Genomic DNA, 14,000 nt, shown 5'->3' with positions numbered 1-14,000 from the left:
GTCCTCCCCAATCTACCTGCCGCAGATGTATCTGTCCATGACAGCATTGGTAGCAGTGACCACCTCACAGTCCTTATGGAGACCAAGTCCTGTCTTCATCGTGTTGTGTGGCACTACCACCGTGCTAAATGGGATAGATTCAGAACAGATCTAGCAGCTCAAAACTGGGCATCCATGAGGCGCTGTGGGCCATCAGCAGCAGCAGAATTGTATTCCACCACAATCTGTAACTTCATGGCCTGGCATATCCCTCACTCTACCATTACCATCAAGCCAGGGGACCAGCCCTGGTTCAATAAGGAGTGCAGAAGAGCATGCCAGGAGCAGCACCAGGCGTACCTAAAAATGAGGTGCCAACCTGGGGAAGCTGCAACACAGGACTACATGCATGCCAAACAGCGGAAGCAGCATGCTATAGACAGAGCTAAGCGATCCCACAATCAACGGATCAGATCAAAGCTCTGCAGTCCTACCCATCCAGTCGTGAATGGTGGTGGACAATTAAACAACGAACTGGAGGAGGAGGCTCCATGAATATCCCTATCCTCAATGATGGCGGAGCCAGCACACGAGTGCAAAAGACGAGGCTGAAGCGTTTGCAACCATCTTCAGCCAGAAGTGCCGAGTGGATTATCCATATCGGCCTACTCCTGAGGTCCTCACCATCACAGAAGCCAGTCTTCAGCCAATTTGATTCGCTCCACGTGAAATCAAAAAACGGCTGAGTGCACTGGATACAGCAAAGGCTGTGGACCCTGACAACATCCTGGCTGTCGTGCTGAAGACTTGTGCTCCAGGACTAGCCGCGCCTCTAGCCAAGCTGTTTCAGTACAGCTACAACACTGGCATCTACCCAACAATGTGGGAAAACTGCCCAGGTATGTCCTGTCCACAAAAAGCAGGACAAATCCAACCCGGCCAATTACCGCCCCATCAGTCTACTCTCAATCATCAGCAAAGTGATGGAAGGTGCTGTCAACAGTGCTATCAAGCGGCATTTACTCACCAATAACTTGCTCACCGATGCCCAGTTTGGGTTCTGCCAGGACCACTCAGCTCCTGACCTCATTTCAGCCTTTATCCAAACATGGACAAAAGAGCTGAATTCCAGAGGTGAGGTGAGAGTCATCAAGGCAGCATTTGACTGAGTGTGGCATCAAGGAGCCTTAGCAAAATTGAAGTCAATGGGAATTGGGGGGAAAACTCTCCACTGGCTGGAGTCATACCTAGCACAAAGGAGGATTGTTGGAGGTCAATCATCTCAGCCACAGGACATCACTGCAGGAGTTCCTCAGGGCAGTATCCTGGGCCCAACCATCTTCAGCTGCTTCATCAATGACTTTCCCTCCAACATAAGGTCAGAAGTGAGGATGTTCGCTGATGATTGCACAGTGTTCAGTTCCAGTCACAACTCCTCAGGTAATGAAGCAGTCGATGCCCGCATGCAGCAAGACCTAGATGACATTCAGGTTTGGGCTGATGGTGGCAAGTACATTTACGCCACACAAGTGCCAGGTAATGACTATCTCCAACAAGCGAGAGTCTAACCATCGCCCTTTGACATTCAACGACATTACCATCGCCAAATCCCCCACCATCAACATCCTGGGGGGGCACTATTGACCAGAAACTTAACTGGACCAGCCACACACATACTATGGCAACAAGAGCAGGTCAGAGGCTGGGTATTCTGCGGTGAGTGTCTTGCCTCCTAACTCCCCAAAGCCTTTCCACCATCTACAAGGCACAAGTCAGGAGTGCGATGGAATACTCTCCACTTGCCTGGAGGAGTGCAGCTCCAACAACACTCAAGAAGCTTGACACAATCCAGGACAAAGCAGCCCGCTTGCATGGTACTCCATCCAGCACCGTAAACATTCACTCCCTCCACCACCAGCGCACCGTGGCTGCAGTATTTACCATCTACAAGATGCACTGCAGCAACTCGCCAAGGCTGCTTCGGTAGCACCTCCCAAACCCACGATCTCTACCACCCAGAAGGGCAGCAGGCGCATGGGAACACCATCACCTGCAAGTTCCCCTCCAAGTTTCACACCATCCTGACTTGGAAATATATCGCTGTTCCTTCATCATCACTAGATCAAAATCCTGGAACTCCCTACGTAACAGCATTGTGGAAGTACCTTCAGCTCATGGACTGCAGTGGTTCAAGAAGGCGGCTCACCACCACCTTCTCGAGGACAATTAGGGATGGGCAATAAATGCTGGCCTTGTCAGCGATGCTCACATCCCAGGAATGAATAAAGAAAAACATTATTAATAGTGCATAGTCAGCTGCAATTTTATTTTAGTCAGCAGACATGTGATGCATACGGAAACCCATCAGCATGCTAAAGCATCTCCAAGCCAAGCTACTTTGACAAGTAGAGTTCCCGCTTGCCTAATGTGAAGTGAACTTTGGCCATTTATCTAAATCTGAGCTACTTGGGCACAGGATGGTAAGGGCTGAGGCGAATGCACTCCTAAGTACACATAGTGGTACTGCTGCAGTTTAACTGTCTAATACCGGTTTGTTTACCATCATCGAGCTTCCTATTACTAGCCAAGCTAGGACTATTCTATCTGTAGGCTTCCAGAGTTGAGCATGAAAAATCCCATTTTCTAATGACCAGTCTAGCCCTCCAGGTCCCATCAATTTTATTCATTAAAGGAATCCGTTTAAGTTGAAACTCCAGTGGGCAGGGGAAAAGAGTAAAATGTACGTTAATGGTGACTCAAGTCACCAAATGCCTATAATCTACTCTTCATACATCTGTTGCAGCAGCAACAATGAAATCTTGCTGAACATTCGGCTTCGTTCATTGATTTGCTATTTACAGTTTTCATTATTTTCTAATAGTAAGTGGCACTGTTGAATTTTGTCGTAGGTTTATTTCTCGTGTTAGCTGTGGCTCAGTGAGTAGTGCGCTCACTTCTGAGTCAGAAGGTTGTGGGTTCAAGTCCCACTCCGGGGACTTGAGCACATAAAGCTAGGCTGACACTCCAGTGCAGTGCTGAGGATGAGACTTTAAACCGAGTCTGTTCTCAAGTGGACGTAAAAGATCCCAGGGCACTATTTTGAAGAAGAGCAGGGGTGTCCTCCCCAGTGTCCTGGCCAATATTTATCCCTCAGTCAACATCACTAAAACAGATTATCTGCTCATATCACATTGCTGTTTGTGTGCGCAAATTGGCTGCCGCATTTCCCACATTACAACAGTGACTACACTTCAAAAGTACTTCATTGTCTGTAAAGTGCTTTTGAGACATCCGGTGGTTGTTAAAGGCGCTATATAAATGCAGTTCTTTCTTTTAGTTCATATTAGTGCTTTATTGAATGAAAGTTCCTTAACATGGGAATGTTTCTTTTAAATCATGCCACTTTAGTGGTGTGAGGCGTTGGAGGACCAATGTACAGTGGCAGTCGGGATGTAGATCCTAATGTAACATTAGATTAGACTGTGCAGAGTTCCCAGATACAGCCCTACTGTGTGGGTGTGCCGACTTGAGGTTGAGGAAGGAGAATACAAGTCATTTCTGAATCTCACTCAAAGTGCCTCCTGAGCAGCAAACTCAAAATAATAATGAGGCCTACAAGGAGGTTGCCCACCCACTCTGCCCATGAGTATGTGAGAGAAAAATATTACAGGGTAATATACCCTCAAACTCAGCCTTCTCTCTGTCTTTAATTGGTCAAAAACTCTGCTGTTTTCAGGAATAAAGTTTGTTTTATTTTCTCTTTGAACCAGGAAGCAGATGCAGTGTGCAACCTAATCCTTTCTTTGGTGTATTACTTTTACAATCTAATGCCTCTTTCAAGAGGATCCAGGTTAGTAGAGTATAACAACTGCTTTTCAGTGTACTAAAGGAGAAAGTAACTCTGCAAGTGAGTACTCTGAATGTGAAGTGTTTTCCTAGCGATCTGTTCAGTGATTTGTTTTCCAATCCTCTTTGCCATTCCTTCAAAAGAAATTCGTGGAAGGAGCACCTCAAGTGGATATTCGTCAGCCAGTAGCTCAGTTGGTAGTACCCTCGCCTCTGAGTCAGAAGGTCGTCCCACCCCAGAGACCTGAGCGTACAAATCTAGGCTGACACTCCAGTGCAGTACTAAGGGAGTGCTGCACTGTCGGAGGTGACATCTTTCGAATGAGACGTTAAACCGAGGCCCCGTCTACTCTCTCAGGTGGACATAAAAGACCCCATGGCACTATTTTGAAGAGGAGCAGGGGCATCCTCCCCAGTGTCCTGGCCAATATTTATCCCTCAATCAACATCACTAAAACAGATTATCTGCTCATTATCACATTGCTGTTTGTGGGAGCTTGCTGTGTGCAAATTAGCTGCCGTGTTTCCTACATTACAGCAGTGATGACACTAGAAAAAAATGCCTCATTGGCTGTAAAGCACTTTGGGATGTCTGGTGGTCGTGAAGGGCACCATATAAATGCAAGTCTTTTTTTTTACCCCTGGACAGTTTGAACATTCATGTTGTGGTGCTTTGTGTCTGCTCCCCAGCCTTATCAGAAATGCAGTTGGTGTGTTAGCAGAAAGATTAGAAACTTGATAGTTTTAGAAAAAACAAATTAGTCCCACTGAATTCTTTTTAAGCTTTAATTTATATAAAAGGGGAGAGAGTTTTTCTAAAAACCATGTCCAATTGGTCTGTAAACAGGCCAGCTACATTTCCGACATTGCTGGGTGTGATCCATGCGAATCTCCTCGACTCGTTTCTTTAGAGAATGGCCACTTGTCTTGGAGTGATGAGGTGTTCATTGTACTGTGCCTTTAGAGCAGGGATTCTCAACCTTTTTGCTTCTGAGGCCCCTCCTCCCGTGTTATTAAAAAGACCATGGACCCATGTAACAACAGTGTTTTTTCTGTATAAAAATTAGTTACACAATGAAACAAGTTATTTTTGTGTTTTCCGGAGGCGGGACAGTGCTGCAGAAGAACAGGATGTATTGCCAAGCATTACTTTGGTTAGACTGACTTACAACACATCAGTTTTGATTTTTGTTACTATAATTATGCAAAAATTAATGTCTAACCTGCACACACACACACACACACACACACACACACACACACACACACACACACACACACACACACACACACCTGTCTATAAAAGCAAACTAATTCAAAGTTATTTGTACAGATTCGTCATCAAGCCAGGAGTTCCTAGACCACATCTGGCATTTTGTACCAGTAGTTACGCCCTGTCTTTATCCCCCTATATATATTTTTATGTAGTCGACTGTGTTTAATGGACACGCCTCATTGCAAATACAAACTCAGTAAAAACTGCTCTTGTTAATTCAGGTGACAGTGAGAGAAAATGAAAGGGGAGATTGTTTAATCTGGGAAAAGAATGAGCAATTGGATTGAAAAAAGATATATATTCTAACGTGAGCCGGACTTTGGGAAAATAAGAACTAAAACCGATCAACAGATAAAAGATGGGCCTTTGTTCAACTTGGTCCCTGTGTTGAGTTTTTATTCTCACAAACATTTAGATTCTTGAAACAAAAAAAATGTCAGCGGCGACAAAACTATGAAACTTGAGATCAAAGATCGCTGAACGCATTAAAAGTGTAGAAACGGTCGGCAGTGAGCTGAATGAAGGAGGGGAAAGTGCATGTTTCCCTCCTGAAGAAAATGATTGATAAAAACAGGCCCATGTTAAAAGCAAGTTTTAGAGGGGATGCAACGAATCCAACCCTTATCCATTTTTAAAAGCAGAGGTGGATTTGTTTTTGATAAACTTACAGGAAACAGTAAATGCAGCTTGGCGGGGCGGCAGGGAAAGTTTGAGTTTTATATATCTCAACGACAATCCGCTTTGCTGAGGATATTTTTGGCGATTGGTGAAAGATCACGGAGAGAAATATAGCAGTTTGGTAAGTGTTTTAAAATAAGACACTTCCTGTAGCTGAGGAGAGACGAAGTTATGGTGTAACCGATTCTGGGACTTTTCATTTACAAATGTGGATCTGTATTTTGTAATTATCTTTGGCGGACCCTTGAAACCGTATCATGGAGCACTAGGGGGCCGTGGACCCCCGGTTGAGAACCCCCCTCTTCAGAGGACACATTACTGCCGAGGAGGATTGTAAAATAACTGCCGAAGACCAGTCGGGGGCAAGTACTTTGCATTCAGAGTATGAGCCTGTAGAGTTACGTTCTGCTTTAAACTGTGTTGAACGCTGCTGTGTTCTGATGTTCATTCCACGGATGCTACCTGACCTGCTGAGTATTTTCAGCATTTTCTGTTGTTTCAGATTTCCAGCATCTGCAGTATTTTGCTATTGTGTTCTGATGGTAATGTGCTTCATTTTCTAGTGTGGTGGCATATTCAGTAATCATGGGAGCACTAATGGCTAGTGGCAAGGAGGTCACAGGGAGAATCCCCAAAGGAAAGGTACGTTGAGTGTATTGGAATAAATAAATCAAATATGGGTCTCGCCTCCACCTAGTCTTTTTCAGCTGGGAGGATAGAAAACTTGTGAACTTACCCATAACTTGATTCAAAATGTGTGCAATGTATATTTTTCTTCATGGCGTAGTTAAAAGAAATTACATCTCCCAAGATGAAACACCTTTTCACACAGTGCTCCACTTAACATCTCAATTCGACAATTGACTCGGTGACTAAAGTAGTAATGAGCAGCCGTGGGCTGTTGTCTCATCAATTTTGATCGCTAATGCAACTCAATGGCCTGGCAGGGTGCCTTTCAGTGAACAGAGAACAAGTCCATTTTTTTTTTCCTTTCCTTTCTATCTTGCCCTTCGTCCCTCCCCACATGAGAAATGCTCCAGTACTGTGAGGTGGTCATCACCTGACCTGGTAAATGATTGACGGTGGATGCTAGCATGTACCGGCTTTAATGAGCAGCTCCCAAGCTGATCAGGAACCTTGGTTCGGCAGTGGACGGAATAGTCGGTGTGGGGGAGGGAGAAGGAGAGAGCAAAAGCCAGGACAAATCGATCTAAATCTTCAGAGAAGATGGGAAAGGATGTACATAGTGGCAAAACTAAAATGCACGTTTGGAATCATCGATGGGCAGTACATTTTTCATGCAGTATGATTTTTGCCACTCCCATTTGCAACATTTTATCTTTCCTGCCTCTTACAAAAGTACAGGATGTTCTTTCTACTCCTTCCTCCCCTCCTAACCCCCCCGTCTCTGCACCTGCTTAATATCTGTTACATCTCCAGCTTTTTCCAGTTCTGATGAAGGGTCCCAGTCCTGAAACATTGACTCTGTTTCTCTCTCCACGGATGCTGCCTGGCCTGCTGAGTATTTCCAGCATTTTCTGTTATTTCATTTTTAACAAAACATCTTTTAGTTGGTTGGATCTGAAAATGATCCGAAACATCAGTTACCACAATTCATAAGGCAGGAAGTGCAATTTGTGAGATCATCCATTATGCAAAGGAAGAGAAACCTGTTTCGCCCCCTCGGAGTTGGATTTCTCAATCAGCTTTGAATGGTGAAAGTCGGAGGGTGAAAAAAGCACACAGTGAGGAGTTTCTGCCCACGTTTCAAGTACTTGTGGGTTAGTTGCGATCCTGTCCAGCTATCCTGAACTCAATACAGCATTCCTGAATTTTAAAATGGACTACTGCAACCTTCAGTACTTTTTGGAGTGGCGAGAATTTGGGAAATGTATTCTGTGCTAAATATACTTTTGTTTACATTTCTCGGAAAGATTAGGATTTTCTTGAGGCAGGGCGAGAAAGCACAAATTGGGCACATAACAAAACACCCTTAGTTTGTCTTTAGACTCGTGGAAACCACAACAATGCATGAAAATGATTAGAAGTGTATGAATAGTACAAAAATGAAAATATTAGGCTGTTTCTTTAGAATCTTCATGGCACGACATAATAAAATAAATTCTGCACAGTATTGGTGGTTTTCTCTTTGATTTTTAGGCCACGTGTCTCTGACTACAAGGTTATACTCTGAAGCATACTTTCCAGCTGGTTAACTGAAAAGCTTCAAGGGACTTTCAATAATACAAAAAATATTTTATTCACAAATTGCTAAAACCTTTACCACTGAATGCTCAGTTGTATTCTTCAGTTTTTACATTTTGTTTTTAGAATTTTCTCCTCTCCTGAAGGCGCTGCCACTTGGTTCAGGTGCTAGTTCTGATACCACGCCCCAGTGACCAATCTTCATGCGTGCACCGTGACAGTGAGTGTCAAGTGGGTTAATCGCCAATGACGGGCAATGCAACCAAGGCCAGTCCTGATCTCACCAGATGTTCTCTCACATGCTATTTCTAGTCACTTGGTGATCTGGAGCGAGAGCACTAATTATATTTATTTCACCTTCTGTCCAGGGGCTTTAAGGCCAATTATAGAGCCCCCGTTGAGATTAGCTCGCTCAACACAGACTAGAGATCAAACTTGGGACATTTTGGAATACCTCACTAAAACACGAGGCTCTGCGTTTATCCACTAGGCCATCGAAGGAGTTATCCTTCAGTTTTTAATTGTTCTTTTACGCTCCTGTGAAGCTCTTTGGGAAGTTTTGCTATGTTAAATGTGCTATAAAATACAAATTGTTCAGTTCATTGCTGGGGATATCCTGTTAAAACCTGTGGTGGATATTTCTTATTGTCTGTTATCAAAGGTTTTTGCATGTTACCATCTTTGCTTTGTGTTCTTGGACTATTTGAAATGATTTTTTAATATCACCAGAGGTGGATGGCGACATAGGGCAAATGAGCATTACTTACTTTACCAGTTGTGCAAAGACTCACTGGCAGTGCCTCTTTCTGAAAAGCCAAGCTGTTGAAAATAGGCAATATTTCAATGTTGCCGTTTGCAAGTGAGCTGCCTAACAAATACCATGATATTATGAACTGTATTTGTAAGAATATTAATTCAGATCCCTGCCACCTCTGGGCTGAGCAACTCCTGGGTAGTTTTACCTCATGATGTGGTCAATATTTTGCTTTTTACAAACTTGTTTTAAAAAATAAGCAGATAAGACAATTAAACAAAAAGGTGTTAAAGCAGGAATGTCCAATATTTTGACCTTGTGGGCCGTTTAGGTGGGTAACGTGGAGCTTTGAGTGCCAAGTATCCAGTGCGTCCGTTAATAAGCATTTATCTCCAGCTGCAGATACTGACAGATCTCAGTGTTTGTTGCAGGATTTGTCCACCAGCGAGGTACTAGTGCTAAGAACCGCCCTTTCCCAAACTTCAGGCCCACAAAATTCAAATAGTAAGAAATACGGAAGCAATCAAAACTTTAGTTGCTTGAGCTTTATGGGTTGCATTGCTCGGGCTCGAGGGCTGCAATGGCCCACGGGCCATAGTTTGGATACCCATGTATTAATCTTTTGACTTTTGGTGAGACATGTTCTTTGCTGTTTGTTAGCTATCTTTTTAGATGTATTTTAATTACAGTTTCATCATTTTCAGTTAGTAGATTTTGAAGCTATGACGACACCAAGCCCAGAGGCTTTCAGTAAAATAGGAAAAAGCTGGATGAATTTGAAAAGGTAAGAAATTTAGGAATAAGCTGGTAATGCTTTTAGATTCCTCAGTTTAATGGCAATGGGGGTTATACAATGGCTTGTAGCATTTGCAACCATCTATTCCATTGATGCATAATAACTTGTTTATTGCTACTATAGTTCTGGTACAATATAGAAACATCTTTTGCAATTATTTAAAGTGTCACCTTGGCCTTTGGTAGCAGAAGGTTGTGGGTTCAGTATCAGTCCATACTGACTTCATTTAGTTAAAACTTGGAAGTGACATCCCATCATCAGGGATTAGATTTTTTTTGTAATCTGGTGAGAGCTTGGTGTCATACTGATTGCTGACTAAAACTGCATCATACCACAAATGGTGCTTCATGCCAACACACAGTGCACATCTAAATGAATATGCCAAGGACATCTTGGTAGCACAGTGCAGTAGCAAGTCGTCACCTTGTAAGTCTCCACTGGGTGAGTTCTTGTTCTTGGCTGAGCTGACTAGAGGGATGAGATTGCTTCATTGAGAGGGGAAAAATCACGAGTCAAACCGAAAGATGTTCAATTTGAACACAGCACGTGCCTAAGCCTAATAAGGTGCGGTGGGGGGGAGCAAATACTAAAATAGCACAAGTTTATTTTTGTAATACAGGATTTAAATTCAGCCCATTTTGTTATATTTGTGCTTCACAACATGCTATGTGTGTGTGTGCTGAGTGATTTATATAACCATCTCATTTAGATATGAATGTAGGAGGTATGATCAGTAAGTTCGCAGATGACACGAAAATTGGTGGAGTGGTAAATAGTGAGGAGGCAAGCCTCCGGCTACAGGACGATATGGACGACTTGGTTAGATGGGCAGAACAGTGGCAAATGGAATTTAACCCTGAAAAGTGAGAGGTGATGCATTTTGGGAGGACTAACAAGGCAAGGGAATACACAATGAATAGTAGGACCCTAGGAAAGACAGAGGATCAGAGGGACCTTGGTGTGCATGTACATAGATCCCTGAAGGCAGCAGGACAGGTAGATAAGGTGGTTAAAAAGGCATATGGGATACTTGCCTTCATTAGCCAAGGCATAGAATATAAGAGCAGGGAGGTTATGATGGAGCTGTACAAAACGCTAGTTAGGCCACAGCTGGAATACTGTGTGCAGTTCTGGTCGCCACACTATAGGAAGGATGTGATTACATTGGAGAGGGTGCAGAGGAGATTCACCAGGATGTTACCTGGGCTGGAGCGCTTCAGCTATGAAAGACTGGACAGGCTGGGGTTGTTTTCCTTAGAGCAGAGAAGGTGAGGGGGGACCTGATTGAGGTGTACAAAATTATAAGGGGCATAGATAGGGTAGATAGAAAGGAACTTTTCCCCTTAGTAGAGGGGTCAATAACCAGGGGGCATAGTTTCAAGGTAAGGGGCAGGAGGGGATTTGAGGAAAACCTTTTTCACCCAGAGGGTGGTTGGAATCTGGAACTCACTGCCTCAAAGGGTGGTAGAGGCAGGAACCCTCAACATTCAAGCAGCATTTAGATGAGCACTTGAAGCGCCATAGCATACAAGGCTATGGACCAAGTGCTGGAAAATGGGATTAGAATAGACAGGGCTTGATGGCTGGCGCAGACACGATGGGCCGAAGGGCCTCTTTCTGTGCTGTATGACTCTATGACTATGACTCTTAACTTTCATGTTTTTCCATGGGATTACATTTGAATGTTGCAAGCAATAGCACATGACTATGATCCACACCGCTCCTGTCACCGTGTTTCATTTAGTCCTTTATTTAATTGAAGACAATCATTCCAACGCAAAGACTTAAACATGTTGCTTATGTGTTGAGGTCAGTTCCACTTGTTGAAATGTGGTATTTGCTGTATATACTTGTGTTGTTGCAGTATGGAAACCATTGGTTATAATTGATTTCCTGATGCATGAAGTAATTGAATGTAATCTTTGTACCACTAAATACCACAAATACCAAAGGAGATGAATCATCATTGATTCATTCTGAAGATTTATGATTGAGTGGTACTGTTTTTTTTAAAAAGCAGCATATTCTAAATTTTGAAGCATTTTTAAAATTAATGAACGGACTGGTGTAGTATATAATATTGTTGCTTATTTCATCCCATTTCCCTTTAGCCTACCAGCATCATACTCCAGTCTTCCAGCTGTATTGGAGACTTTTCCAACAAAAAGAACAATGATAGAAGTGCTTAATACAGACTCGTCTTCTCATTGTCCCAAAAACTCATAGGAGCGCCTGAAGACTGAACAAAGTACAGGCTTTCTTTGCTTCATATTAAGTTATTTTTATAATTAAAAAAGATGTAAAGGAATTGAGGTCCTTTTTGATTTTTGGTACTTTTTGATACTGCTTAATTTAATACTTGGAAGACACAAACTTTAGCCTCTTTGTTGGGTTTCTTCATTACATAAGGAATGGGTATTGATTATTCCTTATTCGGATATCAAGAGGTACTGTACTTAAAGAACGGGTTGATAATTTATAAACAGACTACTACCTGACTGATATGCAAGTAATTTTATCAGTGATCAAAATGCTGACTGTAATTTACTTTCAGATCAGGTCTTTACAAACACATGGTTAACTACTTCCTGCATCATCTATGGTGCTGCCAGGGGTGTCAAATGTTGTGTTTTCCACATGTAACTCTTCTTACTGTGCTCGTCCCATTAACAGCTGTAGATTTCAGAAGCTGCTGCATTTTAGTATCCGAGCTTTTCCTGGTTTGGTTTATTGCTTTTTGATGGATCATCTTCAGCAGACACCATCATAAATTGTAGGAGCATTGTGCAGTTGTTAGATCTGCGACTTGAATTATCTTGAATTTATCTACTTTAGGAGCTCTCAAAGTAAAGCAGTTTTGCAAATAGATGGGGGCACAAGAGCTGTATAAGAAACACTTGTCAGAGCTTCAAAGCCATCACTGCTATGGGGCATCCTAATCAGAGAGGGATTCACCGTCATCCTCATAAACTCAAAGAATTCATGGGTCATAAAAACTCTTAATCCCATGCCTGGTTGGGGGGTATACAGAAACAGACAGATGCTCACCCCTGTAGCACCCGGCTACATTCACCTAGCTGTGATGCTATAATCTCCCCTGGCTGTTTTTAGACTTTGATATTTGAAAAGATATGCAGAACAGTGGGCTTTAACACACATTTCTTCTCGTCTAAACAGAGCCTTCAGCTCTGAACAGGAACTGGAATATGTTTACTTAGGTAAGTGCAATGTCATCAATCATATGGGAAGTTTACTGCTAAAGGACGATTGTTATAAGATCCTGAACTTTTATCAACCTGTACTTTCAAAAAAATAATTGATTTTACTGAAAAGCCAGGTTGGTTGACAGTGCTTTGGTTGCTTGTACAATTATTTTTGGTTCGTTTTTTTGTCTCTAGAACAAAGTGAACATGTTTGTTTCACGTGGTTCAACCATCTTCCAGAACACTTGACCTTCCATTGACTCAGCTTCACAATGCCACTGTGATTCCGTTTTAAATTTGCACTATATTTTCGTAAACTGTATTTTGCAGAAACTTCTAATTACAAACATGCTTTTCTTCTACATTATGGTAGAACTTTCAGTGGCATTTTGTATGTGCTTTGTTTACTTAAAATTAATGTTCATGTTATCAAACATTTTGTAAGGGAATCAATTTTGTCTTATTAAAGATGCTTATCAATCTGGAGTTGTCTTTTATATATTTTCAAAGCTTTAGACCAACAACAGTGATTAGTGGTTAATGTGCTGCTGAAACTAGAAAAATAGCTGTGGGAGTGGTAGCTGGTTGCACAACTATTTGATAAATATTGGATGTTTTGTCAAATACAGTCAGCTACTTTTAAAAGCAAGTATTTTTACCAGGGGGGAAAAAAAAAATCTTCCTCTCAGTAGGATTTCACATTTCTATTGCAACTCTCCTATTAACATTGTTTTGTTGCAGGCATCTTGTGCTCAAGAATTTCTTACAAGACATTACTTCTATTTTGGAAAAGCTCTAGGTTTTCAGCCTCTATTAAACTAACGGTGGAGATCCTCCCTGTGTAAGGCAATCTGATTTCTCCCTAGTGAGAAGAGTGGATCTGAGACCCAGGGGTGATTAGGGCATTTCAGGCCACATGACGTCATTGTCTAAAATTGAAAACGTTCTATTTCTCAGCAGAGCACCCCCTATAGCACCAATTAATTTTCTGTTTTACCAGTCGTCCTTACAGAGCCAGTGAGATTGACAATTTCGAGCCAATTAGTAAACATACAGTAATAAACAGATACAGATAAGGAAGATCATCTGGCTCATTCAGCAACCTCCCTCCACACCCCCTTCCCCACCACTACTGCATCCAACTGTTAAACCATTCCAGGGTTTTTGCAGGGAGCTAGTGTTCAAACTCTGGGTCGCCCTAGTGTTGAACAGGTAGACAAATATGACTCTGTAGGAATAGGTGTATTCCTAACCAAATCACTG

General features: G+C 42.4%; 1 protein-coding gene across 4 annotated transcripts in view; it reads left to right on the top strand.

The window, feature by feature from the left end:
• Positions 1–13,219, top strand: part of ttc13 (tetratricopeptide repeat domain 13) — a 55,086-nt gene extending 41,867 nt beyond the window's left edge. For 3 of the 4 annotated variants that reach the window (XM_085979776.1, XM_085979774.1, XM_085979775.1), the window contains 4 exons: positions 3,750–3,829; positions 6,343–6,421; positions 9,443–9,522; positions 11,646–13,219. In XM_085979776.1, coding sequence (XP_085835902.1) covers positions 3,750–3,829; positions 6,343–6,421; positions 9,443–9,522; positions 11,646–11,760 — 354 coding nt within the window. In that variant the 3' untranslated portion in view covers positions 11,761–13,219. Of the gene's footprint in view, positions 1–3,749; positions 3,830–6,342; positions 6,422–8,110; positions 8,205–9,442; positions 9,523–11,645 lie in introns of all 4 variants that reach the window. The other variant, XR_015075911.1, reaches the window with a different exon arrangement.
• The last annotated feature ends 781 nt before the right edge of the window (positions 13,220–14,000 follow it).

Source organism: Somniosus microcephalus, chromosome 3, assembly GCF_052327205.1.
Source record: "Somniosus microcephalus isolate GS21.2 chromosome 3, FLI_Smic_1.0, whole genome shotgun sequence".
In the NCBI taxonomy this organism is placed as follows: Eukaryota; Metazoa; Chordata; class Chondrichthyes; order Squaliformes; family Somniosidae; genus Somniosus; species Somniosus microcephalus.
The sequence above is the reverse complement of the archived record's forward strand: the minus strand, read 5'-3'. Positions and strand labels throughout refer to the sequence as shown.